Source organism: Haemorhous mexicanus, chromosome 3 (genome assembly GCF_027477595.1).
Source record: "Haemorhous mexicanus isolate bHaeMex1 chromosome 3, bHaeMex1.pri, whole genome shotgun sequence".
Taxonomy (NCBI): domain Eukaryota; kingdom Metazoa; phylum Chordata; class Aves; order Passeriformes; family Fringillidae; genus Haemorhous; species Haemorhous mexicanus.
Genome location: NC_082343.1, coordinates 88,372,014 through 88,387,458, shown reverse-complemented (window position 1 = coordinate 88,387,458; position 15,445 = coordinate 88,372,014). Strand labels below are relative to the sequence as shown.

Here is a 15,445-nt window from a genome sequence, read left to right as displayed (position 1 = left end):
TGTGGGGATATAGACAGGAAAGCTTCAAATAACTTTTAAGTGTCTCTCTGTTGTTCTGAAAAACATGGGGAAGTGTTCATTTTATTTGTTCCCCTTAAAGTGGAGGACAAACAATAGTATTGGAAATATGTATGCTGAGGAGCATCAAATTAAGCTTTTACTTGTGAACCAAATAAATGGAAACGTATCAAGACTTAAAATTATTTTACTGATTAAAAAAAAAAGAGGCTTTTGGAAATGCTGTTGCACAGACAAATTAACATGTTTGTTTTTACTTTGTAACTGTAGTACATTTACTCCTAAAATGCAAGGCAGACGGATGGGGACTTCAGGGAGAATCACAAAGAGCACAAGTGTGAGCGGAGAGATGTACAAGCTGGAGCACATTGACGGGAGCCAGTCGGACACGGCTGTGGGCATGGTTGGAACAGGTGGGAAGAAAAGGCGTTCCAGCTTTAGTGCCAAAGTGGTTGCCATAGTGTCTCGAAGGAGCAGAAGCACATCTCAGCTTAGTCAGACAGGTGAGTGAGACACACACTCTTTGGAAACAGGACTCTCACCAAACGTGGTTTACCATAATTTCATCTGTGGCATCTGTGTTACATGTATATACATATAGACTGCTCCAGAGAGATTTTCCAGCTGTAAATAAATTCCTGAGATATTAATTTTCTTTGATTATTAAACATCTGCAAGAAACAATATACAATATATTTTAGAATATGTGCTGTTGTTGCTTTCTGTCGTGATCAATGAAAACTTGTCTCTTAGAAGCCTTGTTTACAGGTAGGCCAGGAAATGCAAAGAGACACATGTTGGTATCAGCAGTGGATAATGGTTTGGTAAGACCAGCTTTTTATGTGTAGGAAATTGCTCTTAGTAGAAGAGTTGAGTGTGAATGTGGGAACTGAGCAAATGAATGGCAGTTATGCAACTCGGATCAGAGGTTGTACCTGCAATGGCATAAAATATGTTTTCAAAAATTACTTTTGTTTTTTAAATTGAGAGTTAATCCAATACGTTATGGTTTTTTAAGTAATACTGGCAAGTTGGGGTCAGTGATTTCAGATAAATTAGATGACAACATGATGCTTCATTAGGAGCATAAGCCTTCCAACTCTTTATTGTGACTCGTGACTCTAGAAATCTTAAAAGCTTCATATCAGCATAGCCTCCAGGAGCAAAAGCCCATATGCAGAAAGATAAAAAAGGGAAGAAAAATGTTTTAAAGTCCCTGTCCTGCTCCTGAACCCCAGTGAAGACTTCTGCTTTTGTCTTCACTGGGAGCAGGACCTGACCCTAAGGGTCCTTTCTTACTAAGAGAAGGAAAACAAAGAGGAAAAGCTACAGCCTAGCATGCAATGCACTCATATTTCAGCATTGCTCTCACATAGTCAGGGTCTCTAAACTAAGGTAAGTAACAATATTGTTTATTTATATCATCAAATACTTCCCCTCTTTCCCCTGGTTTTCTTTGATTGCCAGATGAGCAGTAGAATTGATCCTTTCACAATTATAGCTTGGTCAGCTATAACAAGCTTGTTATACTTTTCTACACCACTCACGAATGTTAAGCCAGTATATAATCATGCAGTTGAACCAAATGATAAATGAACCTGGTGTATTTGAAGCCCAGAACTGTAATTAATATTGTGTTGTTCAAGAATGCACTGTGACTAAGTATGAGACTAGAATGTAGATAGTTGTACACAGTAAGATGCTATTGCAGATGTATCAAAATCAATGGCGTGCTCTGTAAGTAATAAAAAGTGGTGTTGTCATATAGGAAGGATTTCTATGCTGATATTTTAATCCACTTAAAATCTGAGCTGTGACTTCCAAGCAGTTCTCAGTATCTTCTATTTAAAGCTCGTATTTTTCTAATCCTCATAGAAAAGTAGTACAGCTCTCCAAGTTTTGCTTGGTATAAATTTCAAAACGATAGGAATTTTGCAAGGAATGGAACTTCTACAGTTTTCCTGAAACTCAAAGAGCAAATCAAGTATGTGAAACATGATTATGAATTATTCATGATTGTAAAACAGTTTGGAATCATCTTTACCTTGTCTTGTTTTGGCTCAGGCTAAGAGTATTCACATAATCACTGGAAATAACCAGTGCAAATAAATGTGTCATTTTTTGTCAGTCACTAATTTTGAGTTTTATCAAAAATCAATGAATTAAATTAATGCATTTTTTAGAACAATACGCACATCAGACTTGATAGATTTTCCAAATGACATTGTTGGAGACTAAGTACCCATGTCCTTAATCAGGGACCCATTTCCCTTCCTTCCTATATTATACGAGATGAGAGGAGAAACCTAAAAATGTCTATTGCATTTTAATGTCTTGTGCAACTTACTGATGTCTCCACTATTGAGAATTATAGACAATTTCTGTTATGATAATATAATATATAAATTTTACTTCTTTAAAATTTATTATGTGAAAATAGTTTCTAATAGTCAAGGTCTGAAGTTTTGGAACTGATGTAAAAATGTATGGGCCTCTAAAAGTGGTACCAAGTAGGAACTTCTGGGACAGATCTTCAGGAACTGGAGGTGTGCTGTTGGTGCAGTATATGTATTTTAAAGAAAGTATAAAAATATAGAAGTAAATGTGTAGCCTCCATAGGTTTTTCAGGTTTTATTTCTATGACTTGCATGATTGTAAGTAAGGGAAGCATTACAAAGACAGTTATTTGTTTCTGAAAACTCAAAATAGAGGATCAGAAATAAAAAGGCAGATTTTTTTGAAAAGCATAGGTTCTATATTCTTATGGATTGAGTATATCTGAAATTCTAGTTTACTGCTGTCTTCAAAGCCAGTAAAGTTTATTGCCATCTCACTTTTTTCACTTGAAGAAATGGTAAAAAATAGCTGCATTTGACTTTTTGTAGATAATTCTTCCTTTTAACATACTGCATGGGCTTGATGTTATATAAAAATGGAACTGCTGCAAGGTAGCTATTATTTATAAGATTTTATTTTCTATTCAGCTGAAAAAGGAGTGTGTGTGGATGAACCTGTGCATACATGTTTGTGTCAACACATACACACATGGATTTCTTTGCACATATGGAGCAGATCCTTGCATGTTGAAAGTTAGAAGCACCAGTAATCATTATTTTACACACCCTGTTCAGTGCTGTTGGAAAACATTTATTCAGAATATGTGCCTTATAGATGGTCAGTGAAAGAATTGGTTTCTATTTTTATGTAAATCTGCAATGAAAGTATGTATTTTTGCTGCACCTTCCTTTTATCTTTAAGATTTCATAATACCTGTAGTAACTGTTCTGTGAAATCCCTACTTACTTTGTATTTGTTCATTGTGCTCACAAATGGATAGATTAGATAGTTCACCAGAAAAAGCTTTTAATCTTCTGACAATATTCCTAATGAAAATCCAGCTCTTCTTATGTTATCACAGTTACAAAGAAGAAAAGGAAAAGGGAAGAAAAAAGAAGCAAAACTCCCAAAATGACCACAGAAAATTGAAAATAGCTCCAGGCATACATAACCATTTTAGCTGTAATCCAACTTTTCTAGCTTTCTTTGTTTGCCTTATTTTGGTAAATGAATATATACATATATACAGAATAAATATATAACTGCCAATTTTCTGAATACAGCAAACTAAACTTTAAATCACAGGAAAATGATAGGAAATAAGATTAGAACAAGAAATCATCAAGAGTTGTTTTGATTTTGTGTTACAACACTATTCCCTTCTACAGAAAATCTTAACTAGTAGTTTCCATATCAATGAATGACTGAGGCCAGTATTGATCATACCACATTTTGATTTGGGGGTCTAGGTTTGTTTTGAATGAGATGAAAACTTCTGTAATAGGAGGGAAGAATTTTATCACAGAATTTGTACCATATATAGAGACATAATAATGCATTTCAGAGTAGATAGAGGAAATGGGGGGTGGGTATCATCAGTAAAGAGTTCTGGAGAGAAGGAAAACCTTAATCTCAGATAAAAAGACGTATTCCCATCCCTGGATCTCTCTCACTTCTCCTGAGACAGACATGTGCCTGAAGAAAGCAAAAGAATTCCTCCCTTTTGCTTTCTACCCCCTGGTTACCAGACAGTGCTTCAGAAAGATCATCATTCTGAAAGATCATCTCCTTTGTAGAAGCACACTTCTCTTCTCTCTAAGTGCCACCAGTGGCTTGCAACTATTTTGACACAGATGAGAGTGGAAGAGATGCCGAGAAGGAGAGCTAAGGAGCTTAGAAGAATGGGCAGCATTTCTAGTTTGACATTACACTGATACCAGGTCAATTTTCTAAATGAACATACCTTGCCATGTTTATGGTGTGAACCACAATGAGATTTTTCTGTGTAAGAACCAAAGTTATTTGCTTTCCATCTTCTGTTGGTGAAGTTCAACATCATCAACCTGAAATGAAGCCATAGGCATTAGGTTTCAAAGACAGATTACATACCAGGAAGCAGAGCTGAAATCAAGTGTTGTCACAAGGTGAAAACAGAATGAACAAAAATTCTTTCCATTTATGTGTGTCTCTGAAGTGGATACTTGGAGGGAATCTTGAAGTGTTTGTCTGCTTCCCTCAGGAAGTAACTTGCAGGCTGAGCAAAAACACTATCTTAGAAAATATTTCCCTATGTAAAAACTAGAACTTCCTGCTAAAATATATTTTCTGTGATTTTCTGTAATTTGCCCTATAAAGAAGTGGCTTTCTCTGTGTTCTTTTGAATTGAGCTCCAAATTCCCAATTCCAGATAAGATTGTATCATCTGAGTGAGGAAATAGTCACTGAGCAGTCAAGTTCTGATAGTTGTGCATCCCACAGTATATCTGTGCTCTTTTTGTGAGCTCACTGCAGCTTAAAGAGCTCTTCCTCATCCAGTTGATTGCCCCACATTTCACCTTCCAAGACTGGTCTCAAGGTGGCTTTCTCTCATGGTTGCATAAGTTAAGATAAGTTGGGTAAGTAAAGATTTAGGAAATAAAACCTCATCCATTACTCTGTTGATGGAGACTATGATGGTTCACTGGAGGCACTTAGTGACTGTAATTTCAGAGTAGACACTGCCATTAAAAAAAACAAAGCAAAACAAAACACAACAACCAAAAAAACCCAAAGCCAAACAAATAAACCAACAAAACAAACAATCAAAACCCAAAACCACACATTCCCCCCCATCCCCCAATCTGTTAACCTGTTCTTAATTTTCTCAGTCTTTTTTTGTTTGGAAATGCTGGTAGAGCTATTTTTCTGTCCATCCATGTAGTAATTTTATGGTAAAATGAAAGATTTCCTACCAGTCTAGATGGTATGGACAGAAAAAGCAGACAATAAATAAGAAATAAAATATTCTGGACGGCAAAGGCCTTTGGGATAAGGATGGTTTGTTTGTTGTCTTTCTTGAGAACACCATTGCTTCTTTGTATAAATCTGTTTCTTTCTTACAAGGGTTGTGGCAGCATTTTCATGCAGTGGTCAGGCTTTTTTTTTCCCCCTGACATTTCAGATTGATTGACTGATTGAATGACAAGGATGCATTTTTTAACCATGATTCTTTTACCTCATAACATGACTTTTTTTTTTTTTTTTTGTTACTGTAGTGAAAGAAATTGTGCTTATTTGTAAGAAATCAGTGCTAGACAAAAGTTTAAAATACTTACTTTATCAATTCAATAAATCATCCATTTTTATTTGACTGGATAGAAAACATGGGACTCAGTAAGGAATACTGGATGTCAAGAAGAAACCAGCAAGGATTCTGTTAGTTGAATTTAAAGACAAAACTCACAGGCACATTTTGTTGATATTTTATTAGAGCTAGTGTTTCTGCTGCTAGAATATGATGATGAAAGTGATTTAGATGTCAGTTCCTGGTAATCTAGGGAAAGGACTCTTGGGGATGTCTTGTGAAGGGCCGTGAGTTGGACTTGTGGGTTCTTGTGGGTTCCTTCCAACTCTGCTTATTCTGAGAACATTCTGGGATTCAGTGACAGATGAACCTGAGGATAGAATAGTTTTTCTGAGTAGCACTCACTGAATCACAGAATGTTCACAGAATAAGCTGAGTGAAAAACTGTGACAATTCAAATTGCAAGTTCATTCCTTTCGGAATGAGTAATGAAAATTTTCAGATGAAAAAAAAAAGCAGAAGAGTTCTTGAATCTGAAGGACGGCATATCAGAAACTGCTGTAATAACAAATAGGTATAAACCGGTTACAAATAACTTTTATATTTGTATCAAAATTAAAATAAAGTTTCTCACAGTCAGAACACAGAGAGAAGTATCTTAAACCTCAGAGCATTTAGCACAATAGGGAAAGAGCCTTTTTCTTTCTTTTTTGTTTCTTATCTAGCATAATACCCTTTTGCTGTTTTCACAGGATTTCTTTTCTGATACTACTTTTTTGTATTGCCATCTCTTCTTCATCCAAGGAGAATGCTACAAGGTACCAGTTTTCTAATGGCAGATTCAGAAAATTAGCTTGGAATTACAGCTACAGGTTTACCTTACAGATTTAACCTGCTCTACTGTAAATCACACGTTGTTCTCTGTTTTCTTAGAGGAGGATTTCCAAGTATCTGCTTGTGCTGGGCATTGATCTCTGCAAGAATGCTTCATATTTACACATAAGCTTCCTTACCTACAGCTATCTCTGTTTCATTATCTTAAGTCTGTAGGGTTTCAAAATCTTTTTCCTAACTTTAGACTGTGTGTACTGGAAAAGTAAATTTCAGCAGCCTAGCAGAATTGTGGTGGTCTGTCCTGCAGCTCCCTCATTAGCCTTGCTTGTCTGTTCAGTATTATCTCTGTGACAGTCTTCCCTATCTGGGTTGGTTTTTTGCCAGAGCAGCCCCTCAGAGCTTGCTCTGCATAGTTGGGATGATCTATAAGGGCTCTGTTGCACAAAAACAAGAATGTTGGGAGATTAACATTTAGAAGGATTTATCTTTTCAGCCAATCTAAAAAAGTCTTTAGCATGGCAGCAGGGATGGTCATGGTGCTTTAGGGATGGTGACAGGATCTGGGCTCTGCACCTGACACCCAACAGGAAAGAGCAACCCTGGTCCCAGAAAAACTCTGAGCTACTCCTGCACCCAAATATTTCTGCAGCAAGGGGTGGGGAAGAAGGGGAGTGTAATGAGCAAACAGACGAAGAATATTGGAAAAAAAAGAAAAATACCTGATTCTTTTCATAAGAGGAACTCTTTTTTCTAGTAATGATACTCAGTTCTTTGAAGCTCTTGAGTGAATGTAAGCATGTTCTCTTTTATTTACTGTTGCCGTCTTGCTGAGGAATTCACTACCCTTAATAGAAACACAGCTCAGTTCCAGTTACTCATCTTCCAAAAGATTTCCTAATAAGGGCTAGTACTTTCAAAGTCCCACTGCTCTGTTGAATTAGTGCTACATGTGGTTCTTTTCCTCTTTCCTGAAATGCAAATTGTGACTTTTTCTCCTATTATGCAGCCTGACTTGTACTCAAAAGTATTGCTCTGCTTTTGCATTTGCAACTTCTCCCTAGATTTTTAAATACAGATATAACTGCAGCAATAACTGCTCTTAGGGCTATATCCAATATGTAAGTATTATGGGGTTTAGGAAAATTTATACCTTTCCAAAAGTATAATCTTTATTATGCCTAACCTATGTCATGCATGTCTTGTATAATTTCAAAATATGCCAAATGTATTTAATAAGTGTAGCTTCACTGCTATGTTTACATTGTATTTTCTTATGAAAGGTCTTAGAAAAAGGCCTACTTAGAGTTCTGACTACATTTAACTGAGCTCTGTTTAAAGAAGATTTTTATTTGATTTCTTATCTGATTCACACTATGTTCACAAGCTTTACTTTGTGCAAATATAAACACAGAGTTGAAATAATACCAAAATTATGACAGAAAAAGGAAACAGAGTGGTGCCAAAGGACTACCAAAAGGGAAGAAAATTGTACTCTCTTCACATTAAAAATTTCTGTGTAAGTGCCTCTCTCTAAGAGAATGTCAGTCTAAAACTTGTATTTTATTACTTTTCGTATGCTTCTTGCCTGATTAGATGCACAGACTGTGTTCTGGAACTGGGAGAATTTTAGAGTACCTGTAGTCATTCAGAGGAATAATGCTCTTCCTCTGTGGCACAGGAATTCACTCCTTTCTCATGGAAGAATAAAGCCGCCTTTGTTTAGAGTCAGATGACCAAGCTTAATTTTGATAGACCTGATTTTTTTTTTTTTTTACCTTTCAGAAGCAGCCCTTTTCTTATCTAACATAAACCTTGATTCTTTTTTTTTTTTTTTAATTTAGATAGCCTGTTCAACACAATATTTCAGATACATTTATCATATCTCTAAATCCAGTAGGGCCAAGAAATTATGTAGTTTGGTAAATTTTAGAAAACAAAACTGACTTTGTAAAAAATCTTTAAAGTTTTTTGGTCTTGGGTTACGTTTTTCGGTGGGTTTTTTTTGTTGTTGTTGTTTGTTCTTTGGGGGCTTGTTTTTGTTTCATTTATAGAACATTTTTAAAAATCATACTTTTGATGATAAGATATTGGTAGGCCGAGTTTAAAAAATGTTCATTTAGTGAATCTAAAGAAGTATTTGATTTAGAGACATTATTTTAATCTGATTAGGACTTTTACATGTGACTGGGAAGATAAGCTTTGAGAGTTTTTTCAGTAAGTTTTTTTGGCTAGGAATAGAACTATTAGCAACAGAATCTAAATAAAATGCAATAAACCTAACCTAGGACAAAAAACCTGTTGTTTATGAGAGGTTTTCAAGGAAAAAATGATAATGATGATGATAATAATAATAATAAAGCTTGCTGCTTTTACTGCAGCTGATAGTGTATTTATTAAAAAAGCTGTATACATATATAAGTCTGCAATACAGCTAATGGCCCTTAGGTACTCCAAATTCTGTGTCATAAGTAAGAAATATACAGAACTCAGTAAAGTTATGGAAAAAATATTCATTTAAATTTAAAAAAAAAAAAATTCAAGCTATTAAGGTAGATGAAAAATTACTTCCAGTCTAAAATTTTGTGATTCAATCTTGAAAGGACAAAATTTAGCTTGAGTATTTCCTAAAATATGAAAAGATATTTGTGACAGTTTTAAATAAAATGCTGCCAGTGCCAGAGCAGGTATCAGTTCACAAAACATTTCAGTGTTGCTGAATCTTTTTTTTTTGCTTTAAAAATTTTCAGCTGAAAACTTTCACTCAGCTTTGCAGAGCCCTCTTGGTACATACTCTACATCAGGAGATTTGCATATGGATAGGAAAGAGTCTGAGCACACCTGAGGCACACTCTTAAAAGCAACTCTCTTCTCCAGTACTTTTCAGCTATCAGGAAGGGAGGTTGGGTTCAGCTGGCTGAGAACCAGGTAACAGCAGCATTGCAGGACACGAGTGACAGGTGATAAACAGGGACAGGCACTGGCCTTGGACCCACAGGCATCAGTCAGGCAGTGTTTCTGCTCCCCAGGGCTACTGGCCAGTCCAATGTTGACTTTGTTTCCAAGAAGAGAAGGAGCAGCAGTTTAATGTAAACTGTGTGACAAAGGAATTAGATCTCTGATTGTATAACTTTTATTACCCAGAGTACTCTTCATACTCTAGATGGCATATAAATTAAGTTAACATAAGTAATAACCACTTTGACAAGTCTTAAAATAGAACAGAGATAGAAGAGATGAAAACAAGCACCTCATATTACTTGCTAGTCCCAGCTTGCTTCCTAACAACCAGTCTGACACACAAAGAGAAGGGAAAAGGGGAATTGAGGCACCCAATTCATTTCTTCTTCTTCTTCAGTACACAGCTTGGCTCTTCAGTGGCATCTGCTTGCACTTCATGCATAAACAGGGCTGGTGTGCAGTGGCTTTTGTCCCCTGGAAACATCTGCTCCAGTGCTTGTAAATGGCTTTCACCAAAACATACCAGAAGTGATTGCTTTCTCAGCAAATCCGTCAGAATCCAGTGAGAATTTTACAGGTTCATATTTGAATAGATCCTTTTATTTTTACGTTGTCTTTTCCTTTGTACATGTACCAGTATTTAAAGTATTAAAATTAAATTTTGAGTGATTTTTGACCACTCCATTTTAGCCAGTTTATTGCATGTTAAATTTTCTTCAAATTGCCAAGAAAAGACAAAGAAAATAAAACAATCCCAGGAAGTCAGAGATGATGGGATCTCTACAACTGGCATAGTGTCAAAGTACAAATTTTTTTTTTAGCTACTGTAGCATATTTTTACCATTTTCATTAGGCTCTTGAATGTTCTGCCAGCTTTTCTTTATTTTGAAGAGCAGTTTTTAGAAGTGATTTCCATATAACTTCCAAAAGGGGTCCAATATTGCAAAGTGATGTTTGTTGATATCTGTATAGATTTCTCTGGTGGTGTTAGGTGCTAAGCATGTCTGATATTTGGATAACTTCTCTGAGTACAGCATAAAAATACTGTGCAATGCTGAAGTTGAATTGCTGTTTACTTTTGTACAAACCTCAGCAGAGTTACTTAGACCTCAGTGCGTGTGGCCTCTGTATCCTCAGGTCTGTCTCAGCTTGCTTAAATTTACTGAAATTGGACAATTTGTTTTGATTTTCAGACTGAAGTCTACAAATATTTAACTGCAGTGCCATAGAATTAAGACATTCAAAAGGCTAAAAGATGAAACTACAGTATTTGTTCAATGAACTGTTGTGGTTTATATCCTCAAAGTTACCTTGAGAATTGCTTTGAAATTACTCAATATTTATAGACATACTTGATGCTCACAGACAATCACTCACATATAGTTTACTTCATTTACCCATACAGCCATTTTTCATATTGCAAAAATTCAATTTCTGGTGTCTAATCACTTCAAAAGGTTCACTTTACCAGGAATATTAGAAATGAAATGTTTTAATTCTCGGAAGCTCTAGATGTCTGGCTGTCCTAGCAGAAATTCTCTGTGTGATTGAAGCTTGACTCTGCTTCAGGTTGAGCCAGGTCAGTGCTAAGCCCAGAGGAGGCAGTTGTCTTTCTGCTTTAATTCTGTGATCTGTGAAGCACAGAAGTTTCATGGTTAGATAAGATAGGGTGGGTGTCCAAAACAGTTCCTGCCTCTGAAGCTTGGGTTAACTAGGTACCTTTGATTTTATGTGGTGCTTGGAAAGTATCAGTGTGAAACACCACTAAAAGTCTGGGGGAGTGGTGGTGGTAGTGGTGGTGTATTAATAGTGGATTTTGTGTCTTTGGGAAAAGAATCAGTGTCTTGGGAATACATTTATTTGTGACGACTTCTCTGGTTTCAGAACAGAACTTGTCAGACTGACAAGTTATCTTAACACAGGTGCGTGCAAATGGATTTCCTGTTTACAGAGCATGTTAAAATATCCAAAAGCTCTTCCAGGCAGGAATATCAGGGTTGCTGTTTTCATTACTTTTGCTTTCACATGGCTCTTGGTGGCTTTATTTATAGTTCTACCATTTGATTAGATATGATGTTGTAAAGTGTTCTCAGAGCATAGCCAGACTTAAACACTGAATTAATTAACAGTAGATGTGACCTAGGATTTATGTATAAAAGTAGATAAGTTTGACCCATTACTTTGTCTTTAAAAGTTATTCTACTAATGATCTTGTGTCTGAACAGCTCTTTTCTAGAGTTCATGGTCAGGGCAGGGTGAGGAGATTTCTTTGACAAGACTCATCTGCTTTCTTCAGTCTGGACTCCAAACATTATCTGGGAAAGATGTTCAAGGGGCATAGAAAAAACTTCCAGGTTTTATACTGGTAGGGTTGATTTGCTTTTTGCATAATTGAAGTTCTCCATTGAGGTAGTATTTATTGCTGGAAAAGAAATAATTCACCAGGAAAACATTTTGAGGCAATCAGTTGTCTTTAACTTAGAGGAATATCATGTTAGGCACCAGATTCTTCTGCCTAGGTAGAGATATTCCACTGCACATCAAAGGGGTCGTCACTTCAGAAAGGTCACACACCAGGATCCAATCTAGTAACCAAACCCTGTCTCCAGAGTCTCAGTAATGGTCCTTGTGAGGCACAACCACCCCAAGAGCTGTGTTTGGCAAAACTGAGTTGCATTTATATTGTGCTTGCTTTTCCTCAGATGTTGAAAAACTCACAGCTCTGGCTACATATCACAGCAAGAGAGCTATCATCTCTAGCATGTGTTGGAACAGGCAACTTTAATATATTTATGCAGGGATTATAGTCACAGATCAGGAATTAGCTCATAAGAGTTGAACCTTTGTCATTGACTGGGGAATCCAGGAGAAAAAGTTACTGAGAAAGGTGGTGGAGAAACTGTGATGAGTTTGAGTAGCAGTTTACAGTTTTCTTTGACAGCATTTACATAATTGCAAATACAGTTGGATTTATTCTTTCACAAGAAGTATTTTTATACTCCATGGCTGCATATAGGCCTTTACCCTATACTCTGCTTCATGGAGATAGCTATGTTTATAGCCAGCTTGGGAACAATGTCAAGAAATTTGATGGGATCCTCTTTTAGCCAAGGTGCACACTCTCCCAGTCTGCCTCACAGTAGTTTCTGGTCCAAAGTTTGCCCATGGCCAAAATCCCAGGAGAATGACTTTTCCCCGTAATCATCTTTAGATTGTAGCATGCTACCACAATGCCATTTAAAGTTTAGTGATTTGGGCCAAGGGACATTCTGTAAAGGGCAAAAAGCCCCTCTCCAGTCCTAGTCTTTGTGGTCCAGAGACACATCTTTCTGTGCAAATTCTGGTGACTGAATATTTGACATAATGTATTGTTTAATTTAAAAATTAAATTTTTAATTAAAAAAAAAAAAAAAACTCAAGGTTGCATCTAGAAAGACTTGAGCACAAATCTTCCAGCCAGTGATTCCCACTGCTTAGCTCTTCAAGGATTCCTGAGTCCATCTCTCTCAGATTGTGTTTTTCTCAATAGACCTACATGGTACAGCTGTACTTCAGGAGCTGGAGAGGGATTGTGGGATATAGAACATGAACCCTGACCTTGACAAACAAGAAAGGTACTGTTTTTCAAAGAAATGGACCAGGAACTGCAGTCAGAAAGGGTGGGAGTAGTCCAAACAAGTATAGGTGTACACAACATAGCTGTCAGTTCATCCCTTCATCACTTTGCTTTCTTCCTAGGCAGCAGAAAGAAATGTTCACTTCAATTCATGGTTTAACCATCCTCAAGTAAGTGTCTGAAATAGTAAAAGCTAAGTGCCCCCTAAAATGTCTGGTTTTCTGTATATGTTCTAAAGGGAGTCTGACATGACTAGCTCCAGTGCAACATCTATAAACACTCGAAATTTAGTGAGCTGAGTCTTACCTGGCCTGTGATCAGACCCCTTTATTTCTGCTCCCAGCCCTTTCCTTGGTCCCCCTCAGAAACAAGGGCTTTCAGCTGCCTCAATCCTTCATGTCCTGTAGCTGAATCCTGCCAGATTTTCTCTTGCCTGTCTTGCATGGAGGAGAGGCAGAGGACAGAGTTGCTTGGATGGAGGAGGTCTTACTTAACCACCTCTGGGCTACACAAAGTAGCCACATTCTTGTTCTTGCAGCTCTACATGCAAGAAGCAAACTGAGTTAGAGCATCAGGCTTGAACCTGATGGGTGATAGCTGAGTGATAGCTTAAAGTTCAAATTACAAATGCAGGAGTGCCTTTGGCACAACTATTTTCCATAGGTACAACTGTCTTAAGATTTCTGATTCTGTTTTTGTAAATTTTGCTGAGATGCTGTAACACTCTACCCTCATAAGTGGTTTCTCTCATTTGCTCTGCTGATTGCTCAGCATCCATAAGATGTCAAGTCAACTTTCTAAGATTCTGTGTGAATGAAAGACTGTGTGAATGCTAATCAAGAGGCACAGTTAGGTGTGTGTCCGTGTCATATTTTTGTATTAATTGTTTGCACGAAAGGAACCATTAATATGTTTATGTTAAAGAAGGTGAGGTTGTCAGCCTCATAAGTGGTGAAAAATCTTTAAGAAGCCCATTGGTTAATTGTTTTAAATGTGATCAAATGTCTGGTGATCTCCTTAAGTATCCTACCTCTTTTGATGAGCAAATGTCATCATTAAAACTAGTACTATGTAATTGCTATGAATCTCTCCAGTCAAAACAAAAGCAGAATAGATGGAAATGTATAGATGGAAATGACACAGTGAATTGTAAATTTATTGTAATTTGAATTAGTTGTGCTCTCAGCGCAACTGTCATGATTCAAGCCTTTCATACATCATCATCAGTCAAGCAGAATATGTAATAACAGCACCTGTGATACAATGTTTATGATGTAAGTATAAGTACTTTAATAATTATTTTCTTTGTGTACCATTAATAAATTACTTTTTTCTAGGATATGGAAATGCCATTTTTTTGCATGCTGGGAATACAATAATGCTCTTAGTCTTGAAAGAGCAACTGGAGAGCACAGCAACCTGTAATGTGCTGTCACTCTCCCAGTGCTGCCCTGTGCCTGGTGCTGGTACATTGAGCAGTAAATATGTTCTCTTAGTCTTACCTGGGGGTTGTGTGCCAATGCTTTTGTCAATACTATGCTTTCTTAGTATTGTTTAAGTATTACTTTTTGCTTATAGTTGCAAATTGTCTGTTGCTAAAACAGCTAACAATATTTGGACAGCATGAAGTTTAGTTGAGTTAAAAGTGAGGAAGCGAAACAGGAAGGCAAATCAGATGTCCAGCTGGATTGGATGGTTGATCCCATGAGGGAGGCTGAATGATGACAGAGGGGACTGAGAGGGAATCTCATCAATGTATATGAATATCTCAAATATGGGTGTCAAGCAAGGAGTAACAGCCATAAACTAAAACATAAACATAAAGAGGCCCACCTCAGCATGAGGAAGAACTTGTTTACACTGAGGGTGGCAGAGCACTGGCACAGGCTGCCCAGTGAGGTTGTGGAGTCTCCCTCTCTGGAAGCATTCAAAACCCACCTGGAGGTGTTTCTGTGTCACCTGCTCTAGGTGACCCTGCCTTGCCAGGGGGTTTGGTCTGCATGATCTCCAGAGTTACCTTCCAACCCCAACCATTCTGTGATTCTGTGGTATAAATTTAGGGTGACAGATGTGACATCTCCTGACTTTCTTCTCATGTTTTGCTCTCTATCTGTGTTCATGTGGTGCCCATGACTACAATATTGACAGTACTTATGACAGAAGCTGTCACCGACATGTTTTATGAAAAATTTTTCCTTAGGATTTTTCCCTCCTGAGAAGCTGAGAGGCCTCAGGAGCAAACTGTAAACAATTCTTATCTGCTGCTGTGGAATGCAACAGGGGGAATCTGTGATTGGTCTCATCTGGTTGTTTCTAATTAAGGGCCAATCACAGATCACCTGTGCAGACTGTCTCGGTCAGAGACAAGCCTTTGTTATTCATTCCTTTTCTATTCTTAG

General features: G+C 37.1%; 1 protein-coding gene across 20 annotated transcripts in view; it reads left to right on the top strand.

The window, feature by feature from the left end:
- The window catches only part of RIMS1 (regulating synaptic membrane exocytosis 1), a 305,427-nt gene that overhangs the window by 263,932 nt on the left and 26,050 nt on the right, over positions 1–15,445 (top strand). For 16 of the 20 annotated variants that reach the window (XM_059842618.1, XM_059842617.1, XM_059842628.1 and 13 more), the window contains one exon: positions 289–521. The exons of the other annotated variants lie outside the window; for them this stretch is intronic. In XM_059842618.1, the coding sequence (XP_059698601.1) occupies positions 289–521 (233 nt within the window). The remainder of the gene's footprint in view (positions 1–288; positions 522–15,445) is intronic. 20 annotated transcript variants of the gene reach the window in all.